This window comes from Anomaloglossus baeobatrachus, chromosome 2 (assembly GCF_048569485.1).
Source record: "Anomaloglossus baeobatrachus isolate aAnoBae1 chromosome 2, aAnoBae1.hap1, whole genome shotgun sequence".
Classification (NCBI taxonomy): Eukaryota; Metazoa; Chordata; class Amphibia; order Anura; family Aromobatidae; genus Anomaloglossus; species Anomaloglossus baeobatrachus.
The window spans coordinates 512151437-512169916 of NC_134354.1; the positions used below are offsets into that span (position 1 = coordinate 512151437).

The 18480-nt window shown below is 42.9% G+C and overlaps 1 protein-coding gene across 17 annotated transcripts in view; it reads left to right on the forward strand.

Moving 5' to 3' along the window:
• Positions 1 to 18480, forward strand: part of ABI3BP (ABI family member 3 binding protein) — a 566204-nt gene that overhangs the window by 324711 nt on the left and 223013 nt on the right. For 11 of the 17 annotated variants that reach the window (XM_075336532.1, XM_075336540.1, XM_075336538.1 and 8 more), the window contains 2 exons: positions 3634 to 3708; positions 6647 to 6742. The exons of 3 other annotated variants lie outside the window; for them this stretch is intronic. In XM_075336532.1, the coding sequence (XP_075192647.1) occupies positions 3634 to 3708; positions 6647 to 6742 (171 nt within the window). The remainder of the gene's footprint in view (positions 1 to 3633; positions 3709 to 6646; positions 6743 to 18480) is intronic. 3 more of the 17 variants (XM_075336539.1, XM_075336543.1, XM_075336548.1) reach the window with 1 other exon arrangement.

Genomic DNA, 18480 nt, shown 5'->3' on the forward strand with positions numbered 1-18480 from the left:
CACCGCTGCCAGACCCCGGGCACCTGTTCCACTATACTGGCTCTACCAGGCTGATTCTATACATACCTTTAGTTATCAGCTAGGATGTTTAGGTTTTGAAACACAAGCAAGTAAAGATTGTAAAATGAACATGTTTTTGATTTACAGCAGCTGCAACAGCTAATAGCTAGGGTGAGATTTGATAGTGATTCCCACCCCTCTGCCTGTTGTTCCGCCCCCTATTTATTATTTATGCTAATTCCATTGTAGAAGTATTTTAGTAATGATTGTGGCTAAATCATGGTGGCTAAAAGGACCTGTGTTGATGTCATACCCATGTTAGCAGAAGCGGCGGGACTTCAGCCAACATAGCTGATACCAGGAAACAACATTATTTTTCTGTTAGCTGAGGCCCCGCCCCTTCTGGTCACAAGGGTATGATGTCAGCACAGGTCCTTTTAGCCACCATGATTTATAGCTACAAATTTCTATAATGGAATTAGCATAAATAATAGATATGGGAGGATTGACAGGCAGGGGGGCAGGAATCACTATCAAACCCCAACCCATCTATTGCCTGCTTGACACCTGCTGTCAATCAAAAACCTGTTCATTTTACTAGCTTTGTTTGCTTGTTTTTCAAAATCAATACATCCTATCTGACAACTAAAGGTATGTATACAATCAGCCTGATAGTGCCCTATATCACTGGCTTTAGGTTATATAGGAAAATCCTGGTGATTGGTGTGCGTTAAGTCCCCACATTTTGATGAGGTTTTGATGCTGTGTATTTTTGCTGCTTAAAGGAAACCTGTCAGCAGTTTTTTCACTATTAAACTAAAAGTATCACCTTCTGCAGCTCCTGAGCTGCATTCTATGAAGGTGCACCTCATTCCCTGACTCCTCTTGCAGACCCCAAAAATAACTTTATAAAACATGACCGTTACATGTGCTAATGACCTGTGTGGCTCAGATGGGCGTGCTCTTTTTCGGATCTTGTCCCCCCTCCTGCCGCTGTTCGCCGTCCTCCTTTCTTGATTGATGTGATGACGCCTCCATCATCATCCACATTGCTCTTTCAAATCTCGCACCTGTGCAGCCATGTCCGCTCGCGCAGGCGCAGTTTGCTCTGCCATATCGCGGTCAGAGCAGAAAACATAGCTGCCCTCACACGCGCCTGTAAGCTAAATGCACAGGCACAAGGATTAGGTCGGGTACGAGAATGACGCAGTGACACCATGCACAGCGCCGACCATAGTCTCGCGCCTGCACAAATAGCCAGTGAGCTATGTTTTCTGCTCTGCCCGCGATATGGCAGAGCAAACTGCGCCTGCGCGAGCAGACATCACTGCACAGGCGCGAAATTTGAAAGAGCAATGTGGATGATGACGGAGGTGTCATCATGTCAATCAAGAAAGGAGGACAGCGAACAGCAGCAGGAGGGGGCACAGGAGCCGAAAAAGAGCACGCCCATCTGAGCCACACAGGTCCTTAGCATACGTAACGGTCATGTTTTATAAAGTTATTTTTGGGGTCTGCAAGGGGAGTCAGGGAACAAGGTACACCTTCATAGAATGCAGCTCAGGAGCTGCAGAAGGTGATACTTTTAGTTTAATAGTGAAAAAACTGGTGACAGGTTCCCTTTAAAACACACATTTTACAGCAAAGTGGATGGGAAGTATAGAAATCTCCTACCTGCTGTGCTGTTTCACTGCTTAAACTGACCAATTTTTCTTATAACACATGTAACCTGTAGATAACTGTATCAGAAGTTTTGTCAAAGTCAAATACCTGGAAGTATTAAAAGCAAAGCAGATTTATTTAAAACGACCTACCAAAAAGAATCAAAAACGTCATAAAAACGAATGAAAAAACACTCAAAAATGTAATGGGAAAAAATGCAAGTAACCTAATTTACTTAATTGGTGCAGAAATGCTACAAAAAATCTGCAACATCAAATACTCATTATGGGTACTTAGCCTTAAAGTCAAGCTTTCCAAGACATTTACCGGTCCAGCCAAAAGTACTTTCTCTTTCCTCTGACTTACCTGTGTTAATTGGTTTATTGAAGACAGAGAAAAAAGATATTAGTCTTTATAAGTCTTATGTGTATTAATTATATTTCCATTTAAAAATTATTGGTTAAAATGTTTCTATAAACTAGGATTGAGAATAGTGCCAATAGGACCATGTACAAGTACAAATTACTACATCTGTCTAAGACTATGATATCACACAGCATTTTTAAATATATTGAATTTAAAGATCTACAGTCTAACGATATTAAAGGGGCATTCTCAAGTTTGGTAGTCATTCTCTGTCAATGGGATGGGGAATAATTTCCCAATTGGTAAGGTCCTACCACTGTGACCTCGACTAGTCTTGAAAACCTACTCTAAAAATCCTGAAAAGTCCTCTAAAGAGCTTCATGTGAAAGGAGTTGTGGTTGATTATGCATACTGCTGCTCCACTCATTCTTATGGGATTGCCGATGTCTCGCCAAGTGCAGAGCTCGGCAATCTCCGCCTATTCGATTATGAATGAATGAAGCGTAAGTTCACATGATTGACCACTGCTGCATTTATACACAGCCCTTCAGAGCTCCAGTTCTTGGGACTGGTGGGAGTCATAGCAAAAGAACCCTAAGAAAAGAGATACCTTCCAAATTGAGGATACTTTTTTAATGTGACTGAGATAATTGCTGTTATTTAGTGTAAATATTTAATACCATTATGGTTCATTGCTTTAGAAATTGCTCAAAAATGTATTGGGTTTGGGAATTAACCAAAAATATGTGTTGGCAATTGTGTCAGAAAGAAGCCCATAAAATATGTTTTTTACTGTTTATGAATTATAGCAATATTACGTATAGTATGCAATGGACTATTATGTGACACGTTTCTAACCACATCGTTAAAATTTAACCAATCATTTTCCAAACTATTGTAGCATTCCAAGTCAGCCACAATCAAATTAAGCTGATCTGCATTATTCTACATTAATAATTCTTTTGTGTCTGCTGTAGAAAATTATTTAAAACAATGAAGCACTGCATCACAATTTCCACTGTTCATTTTCTTTTCTTATTGCCATTGGCACATAATATCGCAAACAAACTTTGGTGTTCAGTTTTCTCCATTCAGATGGGTCCTTCGAGATAGGTACTTACTGAAGTTAAAACGAAAGGGACGTCAGTGTCCACATGTTGCTCATTTTTCAGTTAACACAATCATGACACTTATATTATTCTATATTTGCTACCACATATTCAATACTGTTATTATTATTATTATTATTATTATTACCATTATTATTATACCTGTTATTTTGTCTTGTTTTGTATGCATTTTTTTTCTATCTGATTTTAAACTTGTGTAAATAAATAGCATGGCCTTAAATTCTGCTAGTAAACTTGGAATGCTTGGACTGAATTTTTAAAGGCTGTATGTTCCTCACTTTAGAATTTGCAATATCTAACCTATGTTTTAGCATTCTTTTCACTGATGCAATGCATTGCATGCACATAGGCAAGCTGTCTTATATCCTTGCATTAGTATTTATCATCATCATCATCATCAATTTCTCCATGACAATCATTTGTTGCAGCCTAATTCGAGCAAATGCACCAACTGGATCTTTATTTGTACCCACAGTAACCCATCCTTTTTTCCAAGTAACTAATTTACCAGTTGAACCCTCTGCGACAGATGACCACACAGCTTCTTTGGGTAATGCTATATCAATATTCAATTCACTTTCTTTCATAGAAATAGTTTAGCATGAGTCTTATGCGGGCTTCACATGATGCGATCTATCGTGCGATCGCATGTGCCATCGTACCCGCCCCCGTCGTTTGTGCGTCACGGGCAAATCGCTGCCCGTGCCGCACAAAGTCGTTTATCCCCATCACACGTATTTATGTGCTGAGCGACGTCGCTGTGGGCGGCGAACATCCACTTCCTGAAGGGGGTGGGACGTTCGGTGTCACGGCGACGTCACACAGCGGCCGGCCAATAGAAGCGGAAGGGCGGAGATGAGCGGGACGTAAACATCCCACCCACCTCCTTCCTTCCGCATAGCCGGCGGGAGCCGCGGGACGCAGGTAAGCTGTGTTTATCGTTCCCGGGGTGTCGCACAGTGCGATGTGTGCTACCCCGGGTACGATGAACAACCTGCGCAAAGAAAAATAAACGATTTTTTAAAAATGAACGACGAGTACACGATACTCGATTTCTCAACGATTTGCGATCGCTCGTAGGTGTCACACGGGACGACGTCGCCAACGAAGCCGGATGTGCGTCACGAAAACCGTGACCCCCGACGATCTATCGCACGATAGATCGCCTCGTGTGACACCCACATTATGCTAGGTTCACACAACCGTGTTTTCTCCATCCAAGAAAAACAGTCTAATTTTATTAGGCCGGTCCACACAGGGACTAACGCGATCTTCGCATGACACTCGGCTCACGCTGGCAGCACAGCAGGAGCCTTGTGTCATTCGAGTGTCACTGCGACTGAGTTCCGATCATGCGATCAAACCTAACCTGCGGGGGGCGGGCTGGCGCTGAGGAGGGGCGGGCCAGTGCTGAGGAGGGGCCGGCCGACACGGAGGAGGGGAGGGAGGGATTTATGTCTCTCTCTCCTCAGTAGCTGGCTATTGCCATTCTCGCACTGCACTCGCAGTACACCGGTGTACCGTGAGTACAGTGCGATATTTCGCTCGCCCCATAGACTTGAATGGGTGCGAGAGAAAGAGTCTCGTATTACAATCGCAACATGGTGTGATTGTTTTCTCGGTCCGATTGGGGCTGAGAAAATAATTGCTCATGGGTGCTGGGACATAGGCTAATATTGGTCCGAGTGGAATGCGATGTTTTATCGCACTCCACTCGGTCCGATTTTCATGCCGGGTGTCTTAGGCCTTAATCAGACTCTGACAAGACTATGATTAGAGTTTGATCAGAGTCTGATCAGACTGAAATTTTGCTGAAAGTTGGAGAATATAAAAAAGTTCTCCACCTTCTCCATTGTGTCTGTCCATAAACAACAGTGCACATTCAGATGTCATCCGAGTGTGGTAGGATTTTTTTTTCAAGGACCCAAACACTTGAATGGCTGAGTGCCATCTAATTCTTAGATGCAAATCTTGCATGATGCGATTTGCTTCCTCTAACCACTCGGAAACAATTGAACATGTGCACTGACTTGTTGAATTATATTGGTCATAGTGTGATCCAATTTTTTGATGGATAGCACTCGGACCAAACATGCAGTCATCCGCATGAGCCCTAAAGGTGAATTTACAATAACTGACTTTGTGGTGTTAAACAACCTAAAATCAGTAAATACTTAGCGATCATCAATCTTTTAGTACCCTTCTGTACAAGGCAAACTGTGCTTCAGATGTACATTGGACAAGCAGTAATAGATTGTTCTGTGTGTTTAGACTGCCATTGTTGTCAACAGTGCAGGTCCTATTTACACAGGACGATGTGTTGCCAAGAGCTTTTTGTGGGCTTGTCGAATGATCGGCAGTCTTTGTAGTGTGCTCCAATGTTGTGAATCATAGACTTGTATTGCGTGCTTGTGACACAACTTCTGACTTCCGACCAGTTAGAAGTTACAATATATGTATATATATATATATATATATATATATATATATGTATATATTAATTTTTTTATTTAAATACTACTAAGTGGATTACACGAAGTTAAATACATTCTAGTATAGCTGGGCAATTTTATTTCAGTGAAATTCAATTTTACTTGAATTTTCAAAAATCCTTATTCCCCAGAATATGGATTTTTCTTTTTTGTAATTCTCCATAGGAAAATAGCAAAAGGTTTAAAAGAACAAGAAAAAACATCTAATTTTCAACTCACCACGCATCTCTTTGGCCACCTACACAATTTGCTCTCATCTATACTGTCCTTGGAGTATATTCTTACTGCCACCGTGCACTGCATTTTTACTCTAGGTGGTGACGTCCGGGCCTAGTCACAGTCAGAAGTCCTGGTATACCGCGTACATTGTAAGGTCACTGCGTATGAGCAGAGATGTCTAGGGCTTAGTCTCGAACATAAGTTCGGGCCTAGAGTGCATGACTAGGCCTGGGATGTCTCTGCAGATGCATGTATTAAGGTCATGGTGACACGCACTGTAGATATCTAGCATAAACAGTATCATCCCAGGCTTAAGACCCAGCCGGTAAAACCAGCCTAATGGGAAGATGCATTGTGCAGCAGCAGTTAGAAGATGCGCCGAGAACCATACTGGAAACACTGGGAAGCTGAGGTAAGCGTTGAAGTGAGCATTTGTTGGGATTTTTTTTCTACATCTTTAATTTATTATGCCATGGGGTCTCTCCAGAGCCCAGAGTATAATAAGGAATATTCAAATTATGGAGAATAAATTCACTACACTTTGAATTTCAAGGTAAAATCCGCATAATTTGGTGAATTTGAATCTTGTCAGATCCACTCCTCTGCATTCCAGTGTTAGGTGCTTCAAAAAAGGGCAGGCGCTAGCACAATTAAGTCCTCATTTACAGAACTGAAAACATTTTGATGCTGGTACATAAATGTATAACTTTTTGTTTACTTACGATTATGGTTGTTTTTTCTAATTTTTATTTATGTTGCTTTACAAATTGTTGTTAGTTGTTGAAGGAAAATCAAATGGCACACAAGATGGGTCTACAGGCATAGCAAATTTGGAACCTGCCCTTACTGTGGAACCTCCAAGGGATTTATTGGGTAATATTCTGGAACTTGGTAGTTTTTGTTCACTGCAACTATCATTCATTATATTATTACACATACTGTTACGCAAGTGGTGTATTCTGTTTTCCAGATTACCTGGATATTCCTGAATATTTTTAGCATGTCTTTATATAGATAAACCATTCGATAGAACATTTATTTGCAGTGCATACAAATATTGAACTGTATGACTTTTCTCCTGATTTACAGTTAACTAGCTTTCCAAGTAGGGCCTCATGCATGACGAAAAATGAAATAAGGACTAAAATATGGAGCTAAAGGTTGTATAAATATGGTATTACTTATATCTAGCTCAGTATGTTTGTCAGCATTGTATTAGATTTTTTTTATTTTTTTTGTAGGATTAGTTGTTCCATTTTTTGGCATTTTTACATTCATCTATATTTTCTACCCTTGTGTAGATAAAAGATATGTAAATATGCAGGATCCTTTTTGTAAAGCTCTTGTGACTTCTAGAGGTAGAGGAGATTACAACTATTTTATGGGATGAAAATATATGTTTATATATGTTTTTCGACATAAGTTTCCATTTTATTTATTACAGGTTATTTTTCCATGTTGCACTAAGCTTTTGCAAACCTTTGTGTTTTTGTCTAATCTGAGTCTTAGTGATAAAGTTTTGAGGGGGCATTCTCAAAACTATTAGCTTTTCTATTTATGTTTTTTTCCCAATTTTCTTTGTAGGCTGACTATCTGAACCTCATATCAAAAAGTAAATCAAAATAGAATGTCAAATTATAAATTACCAAAACATAGTTACTGGGATATTCAGGGTTTACAAAAAATAGCCTAAAGGCCACTTTACACGCTGCGATATCAGTACCGATATCGCTAGTGTGGGTACCCGCCCCCATCTGTTGTGCGACACGGGCAAATCGCTGCCCGTGGCACACAACATCGCCCGGACCCGTCACACTACTTACCTGCCCTGCGACGTCGCTGTGACCGGCGAACCGCCTCCTTTCTAAGGTGCCGGTCCGTGCGGCGCCACAGCGACGTCACTAAGCGGCCGCCTAATCAAAGCGGAGGGGCGGAGATGAGCGGGACGTAACATCCCGCCCACCTTCTTCCTTCCGTATTGTGGCCGGCGGCAGGTAAGGTGAGGTTCCTCGTTCCTGCGGCGTCACACGGAGCGATGTGAGCTGCCGCAGGAGCAACGAACTGCATCGTACACGCTGCAGCAGCGATATTTGAGAAGGGACCCGCATGTCGCCGATGAGCGATTTTGAACGTTTTTGCGACGATTCAAAATCGCTCATAGGTGTCACACGCAACGACATCGCTAATGCGGCCAGATGTGCGTCACAAATTCCGTGACCCCAACGACATCGCATTAGCGATGTCGTAGCATGTAAAGCGGCCTTTACAGTATGAAAATTACCTAAAACAACAAACGAACTTAAATGATCACTGCAGTCAGTCATTTATCTCAACACTTATTGGATGTAGACAGCTTAGGCCAGTGATCATCTGCACTGGTAATATGGGTAGACATGCTTGCTGCAGAGAAGTAACTAGAGTTCAGTGAAGTAAATAATTTTATTTCCATGCCATTTACTGCATCTACTAAAACAGCTGAAGTTAATGTGCCTACCCTTGTTGGATTTCAGACATTATGCAGTTTGAGGCCTTGCAAGTACCAGCATAATAGACTTGCTGTGAATTCCTGATGTCGTCAAATCAAAAACTTTACGGGCATGCTGAACTGAATGTGCCTGCCCTCGTAGGATCTCAAAGATTACGCAGTTTGAGGCCTGGCAAGTAGCAGTAAGGGAAACTGGCTGAGAATCCATTATTCTGTTGACCCAAAAACTCAACGGGCATGCTAAACTGAATGTGCCTGCACTCTTCGGATTTCAGACATTACACAGTTTGAGGCTTGGAAAGTACCTGCATAGGAGACTGCTGAGAATCTCTGGTTCCACTCACCCAAAAACTCAACGGCATGTTGAACTGAATGTGCGTTCGTCGGATCTCAGTAAAAGTACCAGCATAGGAGACTGCTGAGTATCCCTGTTTCTTCTGACCCAAATACTCAATCCTGAACTGAATGTGCCTGGCCTAGTCAGATCTCAGATATTAGTCAGTTTGAGGCCTGGCAAGTAGCAGCATGGGAAATTGGATGCGAATCCCTGTTTCCGTAGACCCAAAATCTCGAAGGCATGCTGAACTGAGTGTGCCTGCTCTCATTGGATCTCAGTAGTAATGCAGTTTGAGGCCTGGCAAGTACCAGCATGGGAGTCTGGCTGAGAATCCCTCGATCTGTCGACCTAAAAACTCAACGGGCATGTCGAACTGAATGTGCCTGCCCTCGTCAGAATGCAGACTTTACTTCGACAAGTTAGAATCCTCAGCTGGCCATAAACAAATATATATTAGCCAAATGTGTTGCTTTCATGGAGTCAGCCTCTATACAGGAGTTATACTATACAGTATGTGTAAGGTTCTTGTAAAAAAAATCATATACTTTTATTATATGAAATAGTAGAGAACACTTTCATAATGAAAGTAATAACACTTTTCTGCTACATGTACATTGTTTTGATATTACCAACCTTAATACTTACCCCACTATAGTAATGTGACTGCACTATAATCACGGCTAGGGTAGGATCCCACTTCACAACCTTTTGTCACAAATCTGAATGCAGGTTTCAATGGTAATCTACTACAAAACATAGATGTATAATAATCGCGATTTTGCAGTGGATTCACTGTGAATAAAAATGGACATGCCATGGGTATATTTCATATGGAAAAATTCATTACCCTGTGGATGAGATTTGTTACATCTTATCCACATTCCTCACATTGTGCAAATGTGCTGGTAAAATACACAGCATGTCTATCACATGTGGACCTACCCTTAATAGATATACACAACTTTTTTAAGTTTAAATTGGTTGTTTGGGTGGAGTATGCATTTTCTTAAAACGACTAGTGGTTTCCAAAAGAGCAATTAAATGTTTTAGAATCTTTTGTTCTGTTTCATTAAATTATATTTTAGGTAAACATGTTTTGCTTGAGGAATGCGTTTTTATTCTTTCATGGACCGGAAAGCTCTTAGACAGCTATGCTGTGGCATTCTGTGAATTCTTGCCCTAGGTGGCATATTGTATTTTAAGAGAACCTTGAGACAACACTGCTGAACATTTTCCTAGCACCGCACCCAAATATTTTATGAATACTGTAATCTGGTGACTGTCAAAACTGATTGCAGAAATGAACCATAGAACTATTGGTATGTTATTAAGCCTGCTGGGACTGTGAAAAATAGGATATTTCTGTGTTCAAGTCTGGTATGACACTTATATAGTACGCCAACCTAGTCAGTGCTCTCAGACATATCTAGCCATCAAGTAGGGTTCAGGATTATATACAGTACAAGTTATACAACTTTTGCTTAGATGCATATGTGACGCCCTGGCACACCAGGTAGTCACAGAAAGAGTTAATCCTCCTTGGTACCACCTGATCCCACATCAGTGCAGTGAGGCAGTTGCACACTCCCCCCAGTGTAGCAACTGAAAAGAGCAGGAGGGGAGGAGTGGAGGGTCAGTCGGAGAAGGGAGTGAGAGGAGAGCAGACAGGGGTTTTAGTTCTTGGGCTGCTGGGGAAGTGAAGAAAAGTGAAAGCCGAGTCCTAGGACCTAAAGTGGAGAGAAGGCTCAGGGGAACCCGTGGTGGACCGGGGCAGGGTAGTTGCCCGCCGGTAGTGTGCACGGGAACCCGGACTTGTGCAAAGAAAGGACTACCCCCGTCCAAAACCGAGGAGGAAAAGGTGACTGTCAGCTAGAGTGCAGGAGAGAGAGAGGGCCCTGCTTCTTATACCGGGTGTGGGATCCGAACACCCCCGCACCAAAGGCCTACGGACACCGGCAATTTCTGGTTAAGTACTGGACTCTGAGTATTTCTTCCATCTGTGTTTACTGACCCTCCACATCAATACAGCTTCATCCAGCACCACGACTACCAACTGTAAATGCTCTACTTCCTGCCTCCTAAAGACTGCTCCCTACAACCTCTCACATTACCCTGGGCCCCGGGACTACACCTCCCCTACCCGTGGAGGGAATCCCACCTTACTGCCCTGCTCCATCAGCCCCAGGCACCCCCATATCTAGGCAGTGGCGGTGTCACCATCCATCACCGCAACCCACGGGTGGCGTCACAGACAGTCTCCCCTGTAAATATCCCCTTTTCACTCATGGTCAACGGACGGCTGCGCGAGCCCCGGATCCGGCTGCCACTCGAGCCACAGCCACTGCCCGCATCCGAGTGCCTTGAGCGGCCCCCCAGTTGTGATCCGTCCCCCACCCGCGACAATTTGGCATTACGAACAGGATTCTTACCCCATTAGTAGATGCAGTGTGCCTTGTTCTGAAATCTGTGAACTGTTTGAAAATTTTGACCTGCCGCCATTTTGCCCGCCATTTTTGGCGCCAAAACAATGGCACCATCTTCTTCTTCCCTGAAAATGGCTCAAAGTTGAAGCCCCGCCCCTGGGAACACGGCCGGAAAAAAGTAAGACCCTGAGGCCAAAAATGAAACTAGTCAGCCGCACGAGGGAGTGCTCGCAAAAGACCAAGGGGCGGGCGGAGAAGCTGCGGCATGTAACGAGAACTGTAAAGTGCAGGGGTGCCAGGACTCTGCAAAATTCTGTTCCTGGACACAAGAGCGGCAAGATGTCACAGCAGGCAGCAACCCCAATGACACCATCCCCGGCCCCAGCAGTCCGCCCGGCTGCAACAGAGATGACGTCGGCCCGGCAGTCCGCCCAGCCACAACAGAGATGATGTCGGCTCCGGCAGTCTGCCTGGCCGCAACAGAGATGACGTCGGCTCCGGCAGTCTGCCCGGCCGCAACGACGGCAGCACCCATCCTGAAATCTCCCCCAGCTGCAGCGCCAGCCGCTCCCAAATGCCCCGTCCCGGCTGTGGAACAGCGGGAGTGCACCTGCGAAGAGGAGGAGCAGGCCACTGAGCGTTGGGGCTCTCGACAGTTAGTGAGGCCGGTTGTAGTTGGCGCCGAGGGCATCCGAGTGGGCCTGGCTCCTGAGCAGGAGGCGGAGCACGGAACCCGTGCCCTGTATTGGGAGCGGCAGCAGTTGTAAAAATGTTGTTTTATGGACTGGCGGGAAGGACAGTTTCATAACGTTTAAAGTGATGTGCCTCCCCATAGGGGGATGAGATGTTTTATGTTTTGTATGTTTTAAACTTTCACATTTTTCCCGTTACAGTTTCCTGTAAAATAAACCGTCGGTGTCCGGACAGCCCGCGGACGGGCTGTGTTTTACCAAGGGGGAATGTGACGCCCTGGCACACAAGGTAGTCACAGAATTAATCCTCCTTGGTACCACTTGATCCCACACCGGTGCAGTGAGGCAACCGCACCCTCCCCCCAATGTAGCAACTAAAAAGAGCAGGAGGGGAGGAGTTGAGGGTCAGTCGGAGAAGGGAGTGAGAGGAGAGCAGACAGGGGTTGTAGCTCCTGGGCTGCTGGGTAAGTGAAGAAAAGCGAAAGCCAAGTCCTAGGAGCTGAAGTGGAGAGTAGGCTCAGGGGAACCCGTGGTGGACCGGGGCAGGGTTGTGGCCCGCCGGTAGTGTGCACGGGAACCCGGACTTGTGTAGAGAAAGGACTTCCCCCATCCAAAACCGAGGAGGAAAAGGTGACTGTCAGCTGGAGTGCAGGAGAGAGAGGGCCCTGCTTCTTGTACCAGGTGTGGGATCCGAACACCCCCGCACCAAAGGCCTACGGACACCGGCAATTTCTGGTTAAGTACTGGACTCTGAGTATTTCTTCCATCTGTGTTTACTAACCCTCCACATCAATACAGCCTCATCCAGCACCATGACTACCAACTGTAAGTGCTCTACTTCCTGCCTCCTAAAGACTGCTCCCTGCAACCTCTCACATTATCCTGGGCCCCGGGACTACACCTCCCCTACCCATGAAGGGGATCCCACCTTGCTGCTTTGCTTCATCAGCCCCGGGCACCCCCATATCTAGCCAGCGGCGGTGTCACCATCCATCACCACAACCCACGGGTGGCGTCACAGACAATCTCCCCTGTAAATATCCCCTTTTCACTCATGGGCAACGGACGGCTGCGCGAGCCCCGGATCCGGCTGCCACAAGAGCCACAGCCACTGCCCGGATCCGAGTGCCTCGAATGCTGCCCTCAGTGTGGTTGAAAAGATAACGATTTTATGGCTTTTGATGCAATTTCACTAGCAAAGTTGACAAATAAGAGAAAGTCAGACAACTGCCTACGTTTTGATTCCTACGCTAGCAAAAAAAAATAATATTAAAGCCATATTAGTGTGGGCAAAGTCTCCATTTTTCTTTGTTCTAGTTTTATAACTCTGAATAGGAGCAGGAGGGTTGAATAAAGTACAATTCACCCTGTTATCTGGGCATTCAACAAACCAAAGTGGAGCATTAAATACTGTGAACCAGTATCAAGGTGAGCAGAGAAGAGGAGGGAGACAAAGCTGGAGCTCAGTCTCTGCAGCAACATCTTCTCAAGGTGAAGTTTCTTTCACTAACTCCTTCAGGGTATGTTTGATTCCCTTGTAGTTTTTTCCAGTTTAAAATGTCCTGTCTTGTTTCACTCTATTTTGTGTAGCCAATAGTTTCCAAACCAGAATAACCTTGATATGACTGAGTATAGCTTTGTTTATTTTATTTCATTGAGAATATGTATGCTAAACTTCCTGCTGCAGCATTTAATTTAATTTTACTGGAAATTAACTTTGAAATATGAAATTTGAAGTAAGACTAAACAGAACTAATAGGGTTCTTCTGACGTAATGTCAAAATTATGGAGAAATTGGAAACTCTTCTATAGACTAAAGGGTGCTTTACACACTGCAACATCGCTAGCGATCTCATTAGCGATGTGACACGCCAGATCGCAGATGCGATCTAGCGTGTCGCATCGCTAATGAGATCGCTAGCGATGTCGCAGCGTGTAAAGCACCCTTTAGAGTATACACTTGCAGTTGTCTACTATCCTCATTATTGCTTCGTGCGTATTTTGTAGTATACGTTTATGGAGGTTTAATGCAATTTTTCATAATGATCTTCACAATCATATTGTGCCTGTAGGCAAGGTAGACAAGTGTTCAAAGTAGGCCTGTTGGTGGACTTTTTTTGAACAGCTTTTTAACATTTAATTCTTAGACTATAGGTGGAAGTGCATCATGGTCTCAAATTTTCATATAGATTCATGCTACCCCTATCTGTCCTCATTCTGCAAGAGATCTAATTGGCATGATTTACTCCCACAAACTTTTGCCAATAGAAACCTATACTCAGTTGGTCTCCTTAAGGTGAATTATTTAATTCCCCTACCTTGCCATATAAATTCTTGTCCTTTAAAATTATTTGAGCTGGTGACCCATAATTTTGCAGCTAATTACAGTTTTAAAAAGAAATTTGGTTTATTCCTAAATTGACATTTAGTTAATTTCTGGCTCAAAAACCCAATGTCCATACTGATGGGCTTGTCATAGTCAATCTCCTTTTGTCTTTGACTAGAGATGAGCAAACCTCAGGTTCGGTTTTCGAACCGAACACACACCAAATTTAAAAATCTGGGTTCAGGTTCGAGGATCGAATGCTATACGTGCGAACAAAACTTAAGCAAGCAATTCTGTGCTCAGGTACGCTAGATGCTCAGCCTTGTTTTGAGTGTTGGAAGAGCGCACACTGGGAGTAACAACAGCTTGATCAGATGTAGTGTGCAACCAAAAAAAAAAGTTTGAAAAAACCCTCCCACCCTTCCCCGAAGTGATCTGCTTATGGCTGGCTGTATGTGGGCTGAAACTCAAACTGACAATCAGTGACTTGATCCAGGGTTTGGGTCAAGCTCGAGCCTGTGGAGCTAGGCTCGTTTGCTGCCAGCGAACTGAACCTCCAAAGATTGTCTTATCTAGCCAAGATTTGCACAAGGCTGCACAGAAACTTGTGGTTTAGTTGCTGGAATATTGTCTTCATCAATATCTGAAACATTTGCTACACTCTCCAATGGTGATGCATCTGGAAAAAATATATATATGATAGTATTTATAGAAGGGTAATAATGTCTTATGAATAGAAATTGTGGAAAAATGTTACTTTATGGCCGCTAGTCGGTGTATGTCTCAAAAACAGACGTATAAATTGACATATCTAATTGTTGTAGATATGTAGACGATCATAAAACTATGGATTAATTAAAAAACTATTACTGGTATTATGAGGCAAGCAAACACAGTACGAAGTATCTGCTAAGTGAGAGGCAGATGCATTGGTTGCTTCTTTAAATATGGTGACTTGTAAGGTGAAGGAGGGAAGATATTAGAACGTCATGAAAAAGTAAAAAATACAACTAATTATTTTTGGATAGGGAGCTTACTTTAGATGCCTAAGTAGTACTACACTATATAATGCATCCAGAAATATTATGCATTTGAAAAAGTATCTTCTGTAAAAAAAAAAAAAAATTGTGCAATTGTCCTTTTAAATATGAAGTGTTATATTTATAAGATGAAAAGATAAAAATGTACATAGCCCTCTGCAAGAAGTGGCCTCAATGCAAAAGTCACAAGTCATTTGGAGCAATTTCAGAGTATCATGGAACACTTGACTTTTATTCTCCGGTCCCTGACCTACAAGGCTAAGACCACAAAGTTTCCATCATTTTTTTTTCATTATGCTTTAATCCATTCACCATCCCATCAGTTCATGTGTTTCCCATAGAAGAAAATAACTGTCGCCTTGATGCTTCATATTAACTTTTATTTGAAAATGTCTCCAAACATAGCTTGGAATACAACATTGTTAGCTTCTTGTGTAAATAGGAAGCAGTTCTAAATAAAACATTTTGGTTTCAAATGATGATATCAATCTCCATATTATTTAACCTGATAATTAGATATTTCCCACAAGTATATTTTGTGCTTGTGCCAAGGTAAATGAAACTACTATGATATTGTTTCTATCCAACATAAACTCCCCTACACTGAAATTGCAATGCCAAGAAAGAAAAGTTATGGCGTTATGAAAATCACTGGAGCAGGAGACAGGTTATTGATATACAAATGACAAATAATGAAAGAGAAATTTTCCAAACTTCTCAATTATTATTCAGTATTGAGTATGAGTGCCACACTCAAAAATACATGCACTTACACACCTCAGCATGCAATTAATGAGGTTATTAGTGGTTGCCTAAGGTATGTTCTGCCACGCTGAATGCATTTAAACACGCAAATAATCAAGATTTTCTGCTCACAGTTCCCGTTGCCATTTCTGACTAATGATGTCCCAGATGTGCTCAATGGGAGTCAAGTCCTCTGGCACTGCAGGCCATCCTTTGTAGCAGTTTCAGGTCACAGGATGCCTACAGTAGCTCAGGAAATGCGCAACCTTTTTTTGTCTGGTGGAAAAACGACACATGGAACACTTTCACTTTCTCTCATGAAGTCTCTTCATGGCTTTGCCCATGTGGTCTCCAGAACAATCTCCTACTATCATTGCATCCAATACAAAAAGCTAAACATCTTACTTGAAGGCCAATTTCATGCAGAGTTCTCTTTAATGGTTTTTGTAGACAGTTTGTCACCTTTGGCTAGATCTGTGAAGTCTAATTTCACTTGCAGTATAGAGTAGATCACTATGTGCAATTCTTTTATTCCGACAAGACCACGTGTTCAACATCATGATTAACCCTTTATGAGGGAGAAAAAAGTTTTCCATGAGCCGTTTTTTCAAAATGATAGCATCAAGCTGCATGTTGCTTATGCTACTGTGAGCAACATGTATGTGGCCTAAACATGAAGAAAGGTCACACTAGTCTTACTCACAGGATCACAATGTAGGGTGCCATAATATACAGAAGCCTGAACGCTCCATTCCAGATACACTAACAACACAGCATTACATTGATTTGGTTGCTATTGATAGCCATTTCTACACAATATGTCACAAAAACTACAGTGAATAATGTTTCTCGGGCTATTGTGAGCAACCTGTATGGCTTAAATGTGCTACCGTAGCCTGCAGCTATTTCAGGCTTATCTCCAATCAAGCACATTTGGGATGTCATTTGTTGGCAATTGCAAAGAGAGTTGCCAGGAGCAGATCTTGGTGATTTTTGTGCCCAAATACATTCAACATAGCAGAATTTTGCTCACTGGTAACAAATTTGTGTAAGTTTAAGTGTAGGTATATGAATGACAAAGGAATTCAGCTCACCCACTCCAAATCTCCTAGCTTCCTCTGCGGAGCACGGACAATCAGCCGGACAGCTGCAAACATGTGAAGTAAAATCTAGCGCAGAAAGGAAGGCACTCTTTAATGGCTAGTCTATTTTTCTCCCCTGTCTAGGGGCTGTCTGTACCCACTTTAAACAATTTGTGCACATGGAATAAACCACATGGAAATTTTCATTGAAGAGTGCCTTCCTTTCTGCGTTGGATTTTACTTCACATCAGTGTAGGTATAGGTATATTTCTTCATGTGACGCCCATAACCAATGCTGAATAATTTAAGATGTTTTTAAAATGTTGTTTCCATTTTTTTAATCATTTGCATATCATTAACATATCTATTGAGCCTGCAAATCATTGAACATGTCTATTGCAATTTCATTGTTGAGAAATATATTACTCTAATAGGAATATTTCCGCCTTGTAAGCACAAAAATAGGAGACTATCTAAAGGGACTCTGTCAGGAAGTTTTGCCATGTATTCTGAAGCCAGCAAGCTGTAAGAGTTAAAATGCCTTTTACAGTCAGCTGTCTCTTATTTCAAAGTCTGTTTTTGTTTACCTGCAATGTTAGTTTAAGCCTCTTAGCTTTATCATTAGTGGGTCTGAGCTGGAGTCCGGCTCCCTCCCCCTCTGTGATTAGCAGCTTCTGACTATGGAAATGTACACTGAAAGCCTGGTGTGGGCGAGGGCAGCTCCCAGAGCTCTGCTACATGCAAAAAATAATATCTTTCACTATGTGAGAATGGCTGCAGCCACTAATCTAAGTGATACAGTACAGACCAAAAGTTTGGACACACCTTCTCATCTCTAGAACAACTGTTAAGAGGAGACTTTGTGCAGCAGGCCTTCATGGTGGGAAGCTGCTAGAAAACCACTGCTAAGGACAGGCAACAAGCAGAAGAGACTTGATTGGGCTAAAGAACACAAGGAATGGACATTAGACCACTGGAAATCTGTGCATTGGTCTGATGAGTCCAAATTTGAGATCTTTGGATCCAACCACTGTGTCTTTGTAGAAAAGGTGAACGGATGGACTCTACATGCCTGGTTCCCACCCTGAAGCATGGAGGAGGAGGTGTGATGGTTTGGGGGTGCTTTGCTGGTGACACTGTTGGGGATTTATTCAAAATTGAAGGCATACAGAAGCAGCATGCCTACCACAGCATCTTGCAGCGGCATGCTATTCCATCCGGTTTGAGTTTAGTTTGACCATCATTTATTTTTCAACAGGACAATTACCCCAAACATACCTCCAGGCTGTGTAAGGGCTATTTGCAAAGAAGGAGAGTGATGGGGTGCTAAGCCAGATGACCTGGTCTCCACAGTCACCAGACCTGAACCCAATCCAGAAGGTTTTGGGTGAGCTGGACCGCAGAGTGAAGGCAAAAGGCCCAACAAGTGCTAAGCATCTCAGGGAACTCTTTCAAGACTGTTGGAAAACCATTTCCGGTGAC